Genomic DNA, 14,425 nt, shown 5'->3' with positions numbered 1-14,425 from the left:
GTGTGTGTGTGTGTGTGTGTGTGTGTGTGTGTGTGTGTGTGTGTGTGTAACTACTAAGATTGTAGCAGTGGAGATGGGAAAGAAAAAGGAATAGATTTTTGAGAAATTTAACAGTTAGAATTACAGAAATTTGCTCTAGGGGAGGAGTAAGGAAGAAGTAATAATTTAGAATGATGCCTAAGTTTCTGGTTTATTTTCCATGATCAATAATATATTATTAATTAATTAATTATTAATATAATATTAATTTATTGTTATATTATATGTCATAATATATTTTATATAATGTTATATAATATAATATTAATTAATATATTAATATCAGTATACAATATATATATACTGATTGAGTCTTTAAAATGTGCCTTGTACATTCTGTGCTAGGCTCTTCTACATATATTATTTCTAATATTCAAAATGCTTTTGTGAGGTAGTTGTAATTCTCCTCATTTTTCAGATGAGGAAAATAAAATTCAAAGAGGTTAGGGTATTTGCCTTAAGTCAATATGAAGTCAGTGGTCATTACCACAGGCAACAGGCTCCCAGCATGCCTCAAAATAGAAAGTGAAAGCTAATCTGGAAGGATCTTGTGTATCCAGTAGAGTGCACTTTCTCCCATGGACAGTGTCAGTAGAGAAATTTGACACTGCAGAGCTGTTTTGTGGGCTATGGCAGGGGTGAACTTCACCCCTAAAGAAAGGCTGGTATATGATTCAAAAGACAACAACCAGAGCCTGTTGCTCCTTACAGGAAAGTCTAATTGGAATCCACACAATCAAAAAGGAAACCTTATAAACCCAACATTGCTTCCCACCCCCACTCCCAGCAGCCACCTCACTTCCGGGGATTTTTCAGTGAACTTGGGAAGCTCTCATGTACTCCTGAGGAACTCATTCTCTGAGCTCTGGATTCCTGCTTTGGGTGAGAAGACTATTTCACCAAGGCCCACTCTGAAACTGTTAGGAATTTATTAATTTTTGTCTTCTGAGATATCTGTGGATACCTGTTTCTTTATCTGCCAGAGGTCCTGGAGCATAGGTAGGAGCAGAGGGGATGGGAAATGCTATAAAATGGGAGAGTACTGCTATGTATGTGCACACATGTGTGTGCTTGCATACACAGTCATAGACACCCACCACAAATATGCTTATACTCACAGACATACACTTCACAGGCACATTGACCTTCTAGTCTGACATAGGATCCCTTTCAGATACATCTACCAATCTACACCTGCACCATGCATGCACACACATACACACTCACAGACAGACACACTTAGAGATACATATAGACACTCACCATAGACACACATGCAATCTTTGTATATACCTACATCACACGGACACAGATAGGCATACAATGGATGGAAATGTACAAAGTGCATGTGCATAACCTCAAGCATATTACCATAAATTCACATGACCCCAGGCATAAGCATACAGCTACTCACACATATACACCAGAGACATAATCAGAGACATACACACTCACAGAAACACATGCCACAGACACACTGAGACACATATGGAGAAACAGACCACAGAGACATTCATGTGGGCATATTCTCAAATGCTCAGACAACGTGTACACACACACACTCGCCAAACACACTACAAATACTGAGACAAATACACAAATACAAGGCATATGTCTTTAAACATACCAGCATGATACACATATACACACAAACACAGTCTAAAATCCTCAAGCCCATATATTTATAAAATACATACTTAAATGCACAATGTACATCTACAAACCTATTGGGACAATCATAGAGAAACACCACACACATACCCACCATATACTATAAACTCAAAGTGAACACACTTGTACACATGTGCACACTCTCACATACACACACCTCATGCACACACACACACACACATACACACACTCAGACAATAGGCACAAACATAGAGCTGTCTTCACAGACAACCAGGTGCTTGTGTGCTGCTGTTCCATAATAACTGGACTCAGAACTATGGTAAAGGTTGTATGGATTTCACCTTGTGAATACTTTTGTCCCCAAATAATTTTTCTCAGGGTGTCTGTGAGGAGATGACCTATGAAGAAATCCAGGAACACTATCCTGAAGAATTTGCACTACGGGACCAAGATAAATATCGCTACCGCTATCCCAAGGGAGAGGTAAGGTTTGGAAGTATTGCCTGACTCCTAGAACTCCTCCCAGTATCTTCATTCCAACAGCCAAAATTCCATAGTTCCCTGGACAGCTTTAGAAGCAGAGTAAAGCATATTTTGTAGCAGCTCCCATCCCACAACGCACATGATAATCTGGCTCTTGGCTGTCTCTGCTTCATGGCTATTGACAAAAGATTCCTCTTTTATTAAAGCTAAAATAATTGCCTCCTTATTTCCCACCTGCTTTCAGAGGGGCTTCATCCTAGATTTTGTCTCTGGTATCCTTTCACTAAAGACACCTGAAGTAGTTTAACATACTCCTGTCATTTTATTGCCAAGCTGCCTAAAGATACAATCTCTCTGGATAGTGGGTTAGAGTCCCAAGGGACAATGGCTAATAGTTAAACCAGATTCTTTGCCACCACATGAACCAGACCATCAGTTCCCTAATTCCCATATCAGGTGGATCCTCCTCACTTTCAACCCAGCAGCTTCATTTAGCCAATTCCACAACTTAAAGTATTTATTAGTCATATTCCATTTTTGATATACATTCCTGGGAACAATTATCAGAAAAGCAGGACACCAGGGAAGGTAAAACAATAGACATCCTGTGATACAAAGCAATTTCACATTTTCATCCTCATCCTCAGAAATGGCATTATAAAGTCAGTCTGAGTTTGCCTTTATTTTCCCTTATATATTTTGAGGCTATGTTATTACAGGCATACAAATTTAAAGCAATGATATCTTCTTAATGAATTGCATATTTTATTATGAATAATAATATTTCCCCTTATAATGTTTTTTGCCTGAAAGTGTATTTTATCTAATATTAATGTGTGTGTGTGTGCGTGTGTGTGTGTGTGTGTTTACTGGTTAGTATTTGCCTAGTTCATCTTTATTCACTTACTTTCAATTTCTCTGGGTATTTTTGTTTTATGTCTCTTGTAAACAGCATATAACTGCTTTTTTAGAAGACTTATTTATTTTATTTTAGAGATATAGAGATCGTGAGCAGGGGGAGGGGCAGAAGGAGAGGGAAAGAGAGGAAAAGAAGAAGACTCTCCACTGATCGTTGAGACAAACACAGGGCTCAATCCCATGAACCAGAGACCATGAACTGAGCCAAAATCAAGTCAAATGCAAAACTGACTGAGCCACCCAGGCGCCCCAGCTTTTGTTGTTTTTAATACAACCTGAAAATATATGTCTTTTGAATGGTAATTCTGATACATTTACTTTTATTGTAATTACCGATTTAATTGAGCTTATTTCTATTCTTTTTTTTTGAGATCTTTTTTCCCCCCTGAGCCTTTATGCTTAGTTTATATTTCTCTTTTTCTCCCTTCTTTAGATTTCTGCTCCTGAGTTTTTACACCTATATTTAAGTTATATAATATTTCATTCTTTTTTAATATTTTTATTTAAATTCAATTTAATTAATATGTATCACATTATCAGTTTCAGAGGTAGAATTCAGTGATTCATCAGTTGCATACAACACCCAGTGCTCATTACTTCAAGTGACCTCTTAATGCCCATCACCCAGTTACCCCAGCCCCCTACCCACTTGCCCTCCAGCAGCCTTCAGTTTATTTCCTATAGTTAAGAGTCTCTTATGGTTTGCCTCCCTCTCTGTTTCCTCTTATTTTATTTTTCCTTCCTTTCCCCTATGTTCATCTGTTTTGTTTCTTTAATTCTACATATGAATTAAATAATATGGTATTTGTCATTCTTTGACTGACTTATTTTGCTCAGCATAATACCCTCTAGTTCCATCCACGTCATTGCAAATGGCAAGATTTCATTTTTTGGTGGCTGAGTAATAATCCATTGTATATACCACATCTTCTTTATCCATTCATCTGTTGAAGGATATCTGGGCTCTTTCCATATTTTGGCAACTGTGGACATTGCTGCTAGAAACATTGGGGTGCATGAGCCCCTTCGAATCACTATCTTTGTATCCTTTGGATAAATACCTCAGAGTGCAATTGCTGTGTCACAGGGTAACACTGTTTTTAACACTTTGAGGAACCTCCATACTGTTTTCCAGAGTGGCTAAACCAGTTTGCATTTCCATCAAAAGTGTAAGAGGACTCTCCTTCCTCCACATCCTCACCAGCATCTGTTGATTCCTCAGCTGTTAATTTTAGCCATTCTGACTGGTGTGAGGTGGTATCTCATTGTGGGTTTGATTTGTTTACCTGATGGCTGTGAAGTGGGGCATTTTTTCATGTGTCTGTTAGCTGTTTCTAAGTCTTCTTTGGAGAAATGTCTGTTCATGTCTTCTGCCCATTTCTTGACTGGATTTTTTGGCTTTTGGGAAGTTGAGTTTGATAAGTTCTTTAGAGATTTTGGATATTAGCTCTTTATCTGATAAGACATTTGCCAATATCTTCTCTGATTCCATAGGCTCCCTTTAGTTTTGTTGACTGTTTCTTTTGCTGTGCAAAATCTTTTCATCTTGATGAAATCCCAATTGTTCATTTTTGCTTTTGTTTCCTTTGCTTTGGAGACATGTTCTAGCGAGAAATTGCCATGGCCACAGTCAAGGGGCTATCCAGTTTTTCCCAACACCATTTTTTGAAGAGACTGTCTTTTTTTCATTGGATATTCTTTCCTGCGTTATCAAAGATTAGTTAACCATAGAGTTGGGGGCCCATTTCTGGGGTCTCTCTTCTGTTCTATTGATCTATGTGTCTGTTTTTCTGCCAGTACCATACTGTCCTGATGATTACAGCTTTGTAATACAGCTTGAAGTCCAGAATAGTGATGCCACCAGCTTGGTTTTGTTTTGCAACATTCCTTTGGCTATTCAGGGTCTTTTCTGGTTCCATACAAATTTCAGGATTGTTCCAGCTCTGTAAAAAATGCTGATGGTATTCTGATAGGTATTGCACTGAACGTGTAAGTTGCTTTGGGTAGCATAGACATTTTAACAATATTTGTTCTTCCAATCCATGAGTATGGATGTTTTTTCCATTTCTTTGTGTCTTCCTCAATTTCTTTCGTAAGTATTCTATTGTTTTCAGATTAAATATATTTACTTCTTTGATTAGGTTTATTCCAGGTGTCTTATTTTTTTGTTGCAATCATAATTGGAATCAATTCCCTGATTTCCCTTTCTGCAGCTTCATTGTTGGTGTATAGAAATGCAACTGACTTCTGTGCTTTGATTTTATATCCTACCACTTTGCTGAATTCCTGTATCAGTTCTAGCAATTTTTGGGAGGGGAGACTATTTTGGGTTTTCTACATAGAGTTTCATGCTGACTGCAAAAAGTGAAAGTTTAACTTCTTCTTTGCTGATTTGGATGCATTTTATTTCTTTTTGTTGGCTGATTGCTGAGGCTAGGACTTCCAGTACAATGTTGAACAATAGTGATGAGAGTGGACATCCCTGCCTTGTTCCTGACCTTAGGAGAAAAGATCTGCTTTTCCCCATTGAGAATGATATTCGCTGTGGGATTTTCATATACAGCTTTTATGATATTGAGGTATGTTTCTTCTTTCCCTGCACTGCGGAGAGTTTTTGACAAGAAAGATGCTTTTTCTGCATCTATTGAGAGAATCATATGGTTCTTGTCCTTTCTTTTGTTAATGTGGTGTATCACATTGATTGATTTGCAGATGTTGAACCACACTTGAAGCCCAGAAATAAATCCCACCTGGTCGTGGTGAATAATCCATTTAATGTACTGTTAGATCCTATTAGCTGGTATCTTGATGAGAATTTTGGTATGCATGTTCATCATGGATATTTGTCTCTAATTCTCCTTTTGGTGGGGTCTTTGTCTTGTTTTGGGATCAAAGTAATCCTGGCACCATAGAACGAATTTGGAAGTTTTCCTTCTGTTTCTATTTTTTTAAAGAGCTTCAGAAGAATAGGTATTAATTCTTTAAATGTTTTGTAGAATTCCCTTGGGAAGTCATCTGGAGCTGGACTCTTGTTTTTTGGAATATTTTTGATTACTGCTTCAATTTCTTTGCTGGTTATGAGTTTGTTTAAATTTCCTATTTCTTCCTGGTTTCAGTTATGGTATTTTATATGTTTCTAGGAATGCAACCATTTCTTCCAAATTGCTTAATTTGTTGGCATATAGTTGCTCATAATATGTTCTTAAAATTGTATTTCTTTGGGGTTGGTTGTGATCTCTCATCTTTCATTTATGATTTTATTTATTTGGGTCCTTTCTCTTTTCTATTTGATAAGTCCGGCTAGATGTTTATCAATCTTATTAATTCTATCAAGGAACCAGCTCCTAGTTTCATTGATCTGTTCTGTTTGGGTTTTTTTCTATTTCTCTATCACTGATTTCTGCTCTAATTTTATTAATTCTCATCTCCTGCTTGATTTAGGCTTTATTTGCTCTTCTTTTTCCAGCTCCACTAGGTGTAAAGCTAACTTCTTTCTTTGAGGCTTTTCTTGCTTCTTGAGAAAGGCATGTATTGATATGTAATTCCCCCTTCTGCCTGCGTTTGCTGCATTCCAAAGGTTTTATTTTTTATATATTTTTTAATTTAATTTTATTATGTTATATTAGTCACCATACAATATATCGTTAGTTTTTGATGTAGTGATCCATGATTCATTGCTTTCATATAACACCCAGTTATCCATGCAGTACCTGCCCTCCTTAATTCCCATCACTGGGCTAACACATCCCGCCACCCCCTTCCCCTCTAAAACCCTCAGTTTGTTTCTCAGAGTCCACAGTCTCTCATGGTTCATCTCCCACTCCGATTCCCCCCCCCTCATTTTTCCTTTCCTTTTCCTAATGTCCTCCATGCTATTCCTTATGTTCCACAAATAAGTGAAACCATGTGATAATTGACTTTCTTTGCTTGACTTATTTCACTTAGTATAATCTCCTCCAGTTGCGTCCCTGTTGATGTAAAAGTTGGCTATTCATCCTTTCTGTTGGCTGAGTAATATTCCATTGTATATATGGACCACACCTTCTTTATCCATTCATCTGTTGAAGGGTATCTTGGCTCTTTCCACAGTTTGGCTATTGCGGACATTGCTGCTATGAACATTGCAGTGCATATGGCCCTTCTTTTCACTACATCTGTGTCTTTGGGGTAAATACCCAGGAGTGCAATTGCTGTGTCATACGGTAGCTCTATTTTTAACGTTTTGAGGAACCTCCACACTCTTTTCCAAAGTGGCTGTACCAACCTGCATTCCCACCAACAGTGTAAGAGGGTTCCCCTTTCTCCACAACCTCTCTAACATTTGTTGTTTCTTGCCTTGTCCATTTTTCTCATTCTAACTGGTAGAAGGGGGTATCTCAGTGTGGGTTTGATTTGAATTTCCCTGATGGCTAATGATGATGAACATTTTTTCATGTGTCTGTTTACCATTTGTATGTCTTCTTTGTAGAAGTGTCTGTTCATATCTTCTGCCCATTTTGTGACTTGATTATTTGTTTTTTGGGTGTTGAGTTTGAGAAGTTCTTTATAGATCTTGGATACCAGCCCTTTATCTGTAGTGTCATTTGCAAATATCTTCTCCCATTCTGTGGGTTGCCTCTTTGTTTTGTTGACTGTTTCCTTTGCTGTGCAGAAGTTTTGATCTTGATGAAGTCAAAAAAGTTCATTTTTGCTTTTGTTTCACTAGCTTTTGGAGATGTATCTTGAAAGAAGTTTCTGTGGCCAATGTCAAGGAGGTTATTGCCTATGTTCTCCTCTAGGATTTTGATGGATTCCTGTCTCACATTGAGGTCTTTCATCCATTTTGAGTTTATCTTTGTGTATGGTGTTAGAGAATGGTTGAGTTTCATTCTTCTGCATGTGGTTGTCCAATTTTCCCAGCACCATTTTTTGAAGAGACTTTTTCCCATTGCATGTTTTTTCCTGCTTTGTCGAAGATTATTTGACCATAGAGTTGAGGGTCCATATCTGGGTTCTCTATTCTGTTCCATTGGTCTCTATGTCTGTTTGTGTGCCAGTACCATGCTGTCTTGGTGATCACAGCTTTGTAATATAGCTTGAAATCGGGCAATGTGATGCCCCAAACATTGTTTTTCTTTTTCAACATTTCCTTGGCAATTCGGGGTCTTTTCTGATTCCATACAAATTTTAGGATTGTTTGTTCCAGCACTTTGAAAAATGTCATTGGAATTTTGATCAGGATGGCATTGAAGATATAGATTGCTCTGGGTAGCATAGACATTTTAACAATGTTTATTCTTCTGATCCATAAGCATGGAATATTTTCCCATCTTTTTGTGTCTTCTTCAATTTCTTTCACGAGTGTTCTGTAGTTCCTAGAGTATGGATCCTTTACCTCTTTGGTTAGGTTTATTCCGAGTTATCTTATGGTTTTTGGTGCTATTGTAAATGGAATTGTTTCTCTAATTTCTCTTTCTATGGTTGCATTGTTAGTGTGTAAAAAAGCAACTGATTTCTGCACATTGATTTTGTATCCTGCCACATTACTGAATTGCTGTATGAGTTCTAGTAATTTGGGGGTGGAGTCTTTTGGGTTTTCCACATAAAGTATCATGTCATCTGCGAAAAGAGAGAGTTTGACATCTTCTTTGCCAATTTGAATACCTTTGTTTCTTTTTGTTGTCTGATTGCTGTTGCTAGGACTTCTAGTACTATGTTGAACAATAGTGGCTAGAGTGGGCATCCTTGATCTGTTCCTGATCTTAAGGGGAAGGTTCTCAGCTTTTCCGCATTGAGGATGATATTCACTGTGCGTTTTTCATGTATGCATTTTATGAACATGAAGAATGTTCCCTCTATCCCTATACTCTGAATAGTTTTAATCAGGAAAGGATGCTGTATTTTGTCAAATGATTTTTCTGCATCAATTGAGAGGACCATATGGATCTTTTCTCTCTTCTTATTAATGTGTTCCTTCACACTGATTAGTTTGCGAATATTGAACCACCCTTGCATCCCAGGGATAAATCCCACGTGGTCATTGTGGATAATCCTTTTGATGTATTGTTGGATCCTATTAGCTAGGATTTTGTTGAGGATTTGGAATCCATATTCATGAGGTCTGAAATTCTCCTTTTTGATGGGGTTTTTGCCTGGCTTGGGGATTAAGGTAATGCTGGCCTCATAGAATGAGTCTGGAAGCTATCCTTCTGTTTCTATTATTTGAAACAGCTTCAGTAGAATATTTCTTCTGTATTATTTCTTCTTTGAATGTTTGGTGGAATTCCGTAGGGAATCCATCAGGTCCTGGACTCTTGATTTTTGGGAGGTTTTGGATCACTGCTTCAATCTCCTTACTGGTTATTGGGCCTATTCAGGTTGTCAGTTTCTTCCTGTTTCAGTCTTGGCAGTTTATAGGTTTCCAGGATAGCATCCATTATCCAGGTTGCTTAGTTTATTGGCATAGAATTGTTGATAATAATTTCTAATAATTGTTTCTATTTCCTTGGTGTTAGTCGTGATCTTTCCCCTTTCACTCATCATTTTATTAATTTAGGTCCTTTCTCTTTTCTTTTGGATAAGTCTGGCCATTGGTTTATCGATCTTATTAATTCTTTCAAAGAAAGAGCTTCTAGTTTCCTTGATCTGATCTACTGTGTTTTCGGTTTCTAATTCATTGATCTCTGCTCTAATCTTAATTATTTCTCTTTTAATGCATGGCTTAGTCATCGTTTGTTGCTTTTTCTCTAGTTCTTTAAGGTGTAGAGTTAGTTGGTGAATTCGGGATTTTTCTGGGTTTTTTTTTTGAGTGAGGCTTGAATGGCTATGTATTTCCCCCTTAGGACCGCCTTTCAGTATTTCATAGGTTTTGGACTGATGTGTTTTGGTTCTCATTGGTTTCCATGAATTGTTTACGTTCTTTGATTTCCTGGTTGACCCAAACATTCCTGAGCAGAGTAGTCTTTAACTTCCAAGTGTTTGAATTTCTTCCAAATATTTTCTTGTGATTGAGTTCCAGTTTTAAAGCACTGTGGTCTGAGAATATTCAGGGAATAATCTCATTCTTTTGCTATTGGTTGAGACCTGATTTGTGACCCAGTACGTGGTCTATTCTGGAGAAAGTTCCATGTGCGCTCAAGAAGAATGAGTAATTCTGTTGTTTTAGGGTGGAATGTTCTGTATATATCTATGAGGTCCATCTGGTCCAGTGTATCATTTAAAGCTCTTGTTTGTTGATTTTCTGCTTACATGATCTATTACTGAGAGTGGAGTATTGAGGTCTCCTACAATTAACATATTATTATCAATATGACTATTTTGGGGAACAGTTGGTTTATGTAGTTGGCTGTTCCCATGTTGGGGGCATAGATATTTACAACTGTTAGATCTTCTTGTATTCTAGAAACTCTCAGACATTATGGCTTCTTCCCCTTTTCGCATAATCTCTGTTATCTCTTTCTGGAAATAAAACTGAATGTGTGTTAATCCTGTCCCTATCCTTTATGTTTCCTAACTTATTTTTGATGTCTTTTCTGCTTCCTGAGTAATTTCTTCAGCTCTATCTTCCAAATCACTATTTTTTAAGTTGTGTCTAATCTTCGTTTATTCAGTCCATTTCAATTTTAATAAATATATTTTTATTTTTAAAAATTCTATTATTTTTAAATCTGTATCATATATTTAATAGCATCTTATTTTTTCTCACACTTTTATCCCATCTTTTATTTCTTTATAAGTTTCAAACATATCTTCTTCTTATTTATTTTACATATATATATTTAAGTGGATCTTTTATCTTATGTTTTTAGGGTTCTCCTCTTATTGTTTCTGTTTATTTTCACTCATGATAGCTTATTTCCCATGCATATAATGTGAGCTTCAGTTTGAGAAAATTTATATGTAAGAATTCTGCACAGACTAAGTTGAGAGGATTCAGAGATAATTTCCATTTGCTTCTTCCATATACTTCTGGGAACTAATGACTTGAAATTGCTTTGCATTAAACTCCCATCTTACCATTTTCTAAAACACATGTGTATTGTAAGTCTGAACCACAAACCCACCTGAGAGTAGGCTTGTGGTTAATATATTATTATAGGAAGCTTTTCCTAATTTTTCCACTGAGTCAAGCAGAGGCAGATAAATGTTATCATTTCCTTTTGCCTGTAGATATATATTTTTTTCTAGTTTACACTTCTACTAATGATGTAGCCCTTTGAGTGTCTCACATTTATGTGAAAATTTCAGTCCCAATTCTCCACCTTGTGAGCACCTAAGGCCTTGTCTTCTGTCTCCATGAGGTTTTAAAATCTCAAGCCTCTCAGATACTGTGATTGGCAAATGCCCCCATGGCAGTTGTAGCTTCTACAGCCATTTACCTCTCTTTTTTCCCCAAGTTTTTCTTCATTTTGGAACCCTACATTCATGTTTTCCTTTATTTTGTTGAAAGATCAGCAATGCAAACATTTATTTTATCTAGTTTTCTGGGAATTTTATTTTTTAATGAGAAAAATACTATTTTTATTTATTTTTATTATGTTCAGTTAACCAACATATAATACATTAATTTTTGACATAGTGTTCAATGATTCATTAGTTGTGTATAACACCCAGTGCTCATCACAACACGTACCCTCCTTAATACCCATCACCCGATTACCCTATCCCCCACACCCTCCCCTCTGTAACCTTCAGTTTGTTTCCCCAAGTCCATTTGCATCGACATGGGTGGAACTGGAGGGGATTATGCTAAGTGAAACAAGGCAAGCAGAGAAAGACAATTATCATATGGTTTCACTCATACATGGAACATAAAGAATAGCATGGAGGACAACAAGGGAAGGGAGGGAAACCTGAAGGGGAAGAAATCTAGGAATTTTATATTGAGAAGTTTTATTATTATTGTTATTTGGTCCACTGTATTGAATGCTCCCATCTAGTAGATGAGAAACTAAGACCCTACAAAAGAAGTGAGTGGTCTAAGGTCATACTACTGGGTCAACTACTGAACTGGTGCCAGAACCAACTTTTCCTGATTCCTAGTCCTGAGTTCTTCTCTGGGCAAATCTCCTCATCTACCTTTTTTACCCAAATATTCTGTCATTTTTAGTCCTATGAGGATCTGGTTCAGCGTCTGGAGCCAGTTATAATGGAGCTAGAACGGCAGGAAAATGTACTGGTGATCTGCCATCAGGCTGTCATGCGCTGCCTCCTGGCCTACTTCCTGGATAAGAATTCAGGTACCACTCTCCTCTCTGTTCCTGGCATAGGGAACTGGATATGATTTGGGACCCTGACACCAGCAGTCTGTGGTTTATATCTTAGTGGTTAAGAGCACAGTATCTAGATTAAGAATGCTTGAGGTCAAATTCTTGCTCTGTCACATACTAGCTTTTGCAAATTACTTTAGCCTCTCTGGGCTCAATTTCCTCATCTGTAAAATGGGGAGAACAATAATAAAGTTTAAATAAATTAAATATGTAAAGAGCTTAGAACAGTTCATGACACATAGTATGGGCTGTATAAGTGTTAGCTGCTATTTTTAGTATTAGTATTATTCTGAGTTAATGTTTTCAAAGCCAACCTTAACAGTATGCATCAACCTGAAAAAGCTGAGACAGTATTTCTCTGAAACATGATGTCATCAGGTGGTAATGGGACCCTTCTGTTGCTTCATGATTCTGATTATAGGTTTCTGTCTTCGCTGTGGGGATTTCTCCCAAGATAGTGATATTTTCATTTTACTTTTTTAAATGATAATTTCTTTTTTAAAAGATATCTAGACACTGTAATTTACAAAGTATCTATACACTAACAACATATGCTGAACTGCAAACTAGGGCAGGGAGACTGGCAAGGAACTGTTATGTCACTCTTTGGTTTGACAGCCCATTTCTGATGTGGATGCTGAAGTATTAGCATCTCCAGGATACTGTGAGGGTGTGTGAAGACCTTGCAAAGTTATACTTGAAAGTTATATTGTGCAATGTCCTACAGACTTGAATGTTCTCTACTATGCTAGTTGCCAAATAAACGGCACTTGTAATATGGAGTCATCCCAAACTGAAACCCAGGGAACTTGAGAACTTGACATTGATCAAGTCATTTCCTCTGCCTGGTCCTCAGTCTCCTCACTGGAAAAGGGGATGTGGTTTGGGGTTAGGGTTCTTGTGCTACTAGATTTCTGATAACTTCCAATCTCTACTGCTTGGTACTGTCTTTGGGACCATGAAGCAAGCAGCATAAGTAACCCTAACTGTGCAGATGAGGGGATGGAGGCTCTGAGAGGTGAAGTGACCTGCCCAAGGTCACAGGGCTCAGTGGGACAGGGAGGGGTGTCAACCTCAGGTGCTTTCCAGAGGACCCCCACCTCAGACATGCATAGAGTGGGGGAGGGGCACATGCACCTGTCATTGTCCCACTGCTTTACCCACTTCCTACCTTCTTTCATGAGCAGGCCACACCAGCTGTGCCCAGCCGCCCTGGGAGCTGGGCCAGGCAGTGCTGGGTACATGCTCTTACCCCTATTACTCAGTGAGGAAACTTGAGGCCCAGAGAGATGCTGTGACTGGGAAAGCAGACCCACAGGACCTCAGAGCTGGGGCACCCTCAGAGTACATCTATCTAGCCCAATTTCGTGCTGTGACAGGTGGGAACTCTGAGGGCCAGAGAGAGAAAAGGCTGGGCCAAGATCACTTGTCCAGGTGGTGGCAGAGCTAGATCAGAGACCTCAGGCAAGTCACTTCCCTTTTCCGGGTCCATTTTGAAATGTGTGCCATGGGGAACAGTAGCCCCCGCAGAGTATCAGCAAGGATGGAATGAGATCTTGCACCCAGAGCACCGGGCCCCAGGGCCTGACAATGATGATGACAAAGACAAGGAGGAGCAGGATGAATGCCCAGGATACCACCAAACCTGATGTCTCAGGAGGCTGGAAGTGTGGTGGGAGCCTTGAAAGCCCAGGATGAGCCTTGGGGGCAGGGAAGCCATGAGGGGTTTGGATCTGGCCCAGTGAAGGGAGCTGGGAAGTGGTAAGGGCAGCCTGGCTGGGAGAGGGTGGCTATTGTTGGAGAGTGGTGAGGGATGGGGGTGTCGCTCCCATGACACTGTGAGCCCCTCCAAGGCAGTGGCTGGTGGCTGCAGTGGGCAGAGCATGCATTTAGCCTCAGAGGCTCTTAGATTCAAGTCCCAATGCTGCCACTTCCTGACTGTGACATAGGACAAGTGTCTTTCCTCTCAGAGCCTTAGTGTCCTCACCCATGGAATGGGCCTGATCATCTCCTCCTCTCAAGGATGTCTAATAAATGAAAACCTAGGTTCATATAAGAAATGGTACATGCATATTCAAAACAACTTTATGAACAATAGTCAACAA

At 38.6% G+C, this 14,425-nt stretch overlaps 1 protein-coding gene across 8 annotated transcripts in view; it reads left to right on the top strand.

Moving 5' to 3' along the window:
* The window catches only part of PFKFB1 (6-phosphofructo-2-kinase/fructose-2,6-biphosphatase 1), a 102,411-nt gene that overhangs the window by 77,505 nt on the left and 10,481 nt on the right, over window positions 1-14,425 (top strand). For 6 of the 8 annotated variants that reach the window (XM_073889250.1, XM_073889251.1, XM_073889247.1 and 3 more), the window contains 2 exons: window positions 2,050-2,154; window positions 12,161-12,290. In XM_073889250.1, coding sequence (XP_073745351.1) covers window positions 2,050-2,154; window positions 12,161-12,290 — 235 coding nt within the window. The remainder of the gene's footprint in view (window positions 1-2,049; window positions 2,155-12,160; window positions 12,291-14,425) is intronic. The other 2 variants (XM_073889252.1, XM_073889253.1) reach the window with 1 other exon arrangement.

This window comes from Callorhinus ursinus, unplaced genomic scaffold, assembly GCF_003265705.2.
Source record: "Callorhinus ursinus isolate GAN/ISIS: 27379988/994484 unplaced genomic scaffold, GSC_fseal_2.0 scaffold104, whole genome shotgun sequence".
In the NCBI taxonomy this organism is placed as follows: domain Eukaryota; kingdom Metazoa; phylum Chordata; class Mammalia; order Carnivora; family Otariidae; genus Callorhinus; species Callorhinus ursinus.
The sequence above is the reverse complement of the archived record's forward strand: the minus strand, read 5'-3'. Positions and strand labels throughout refer to the sequence as shown.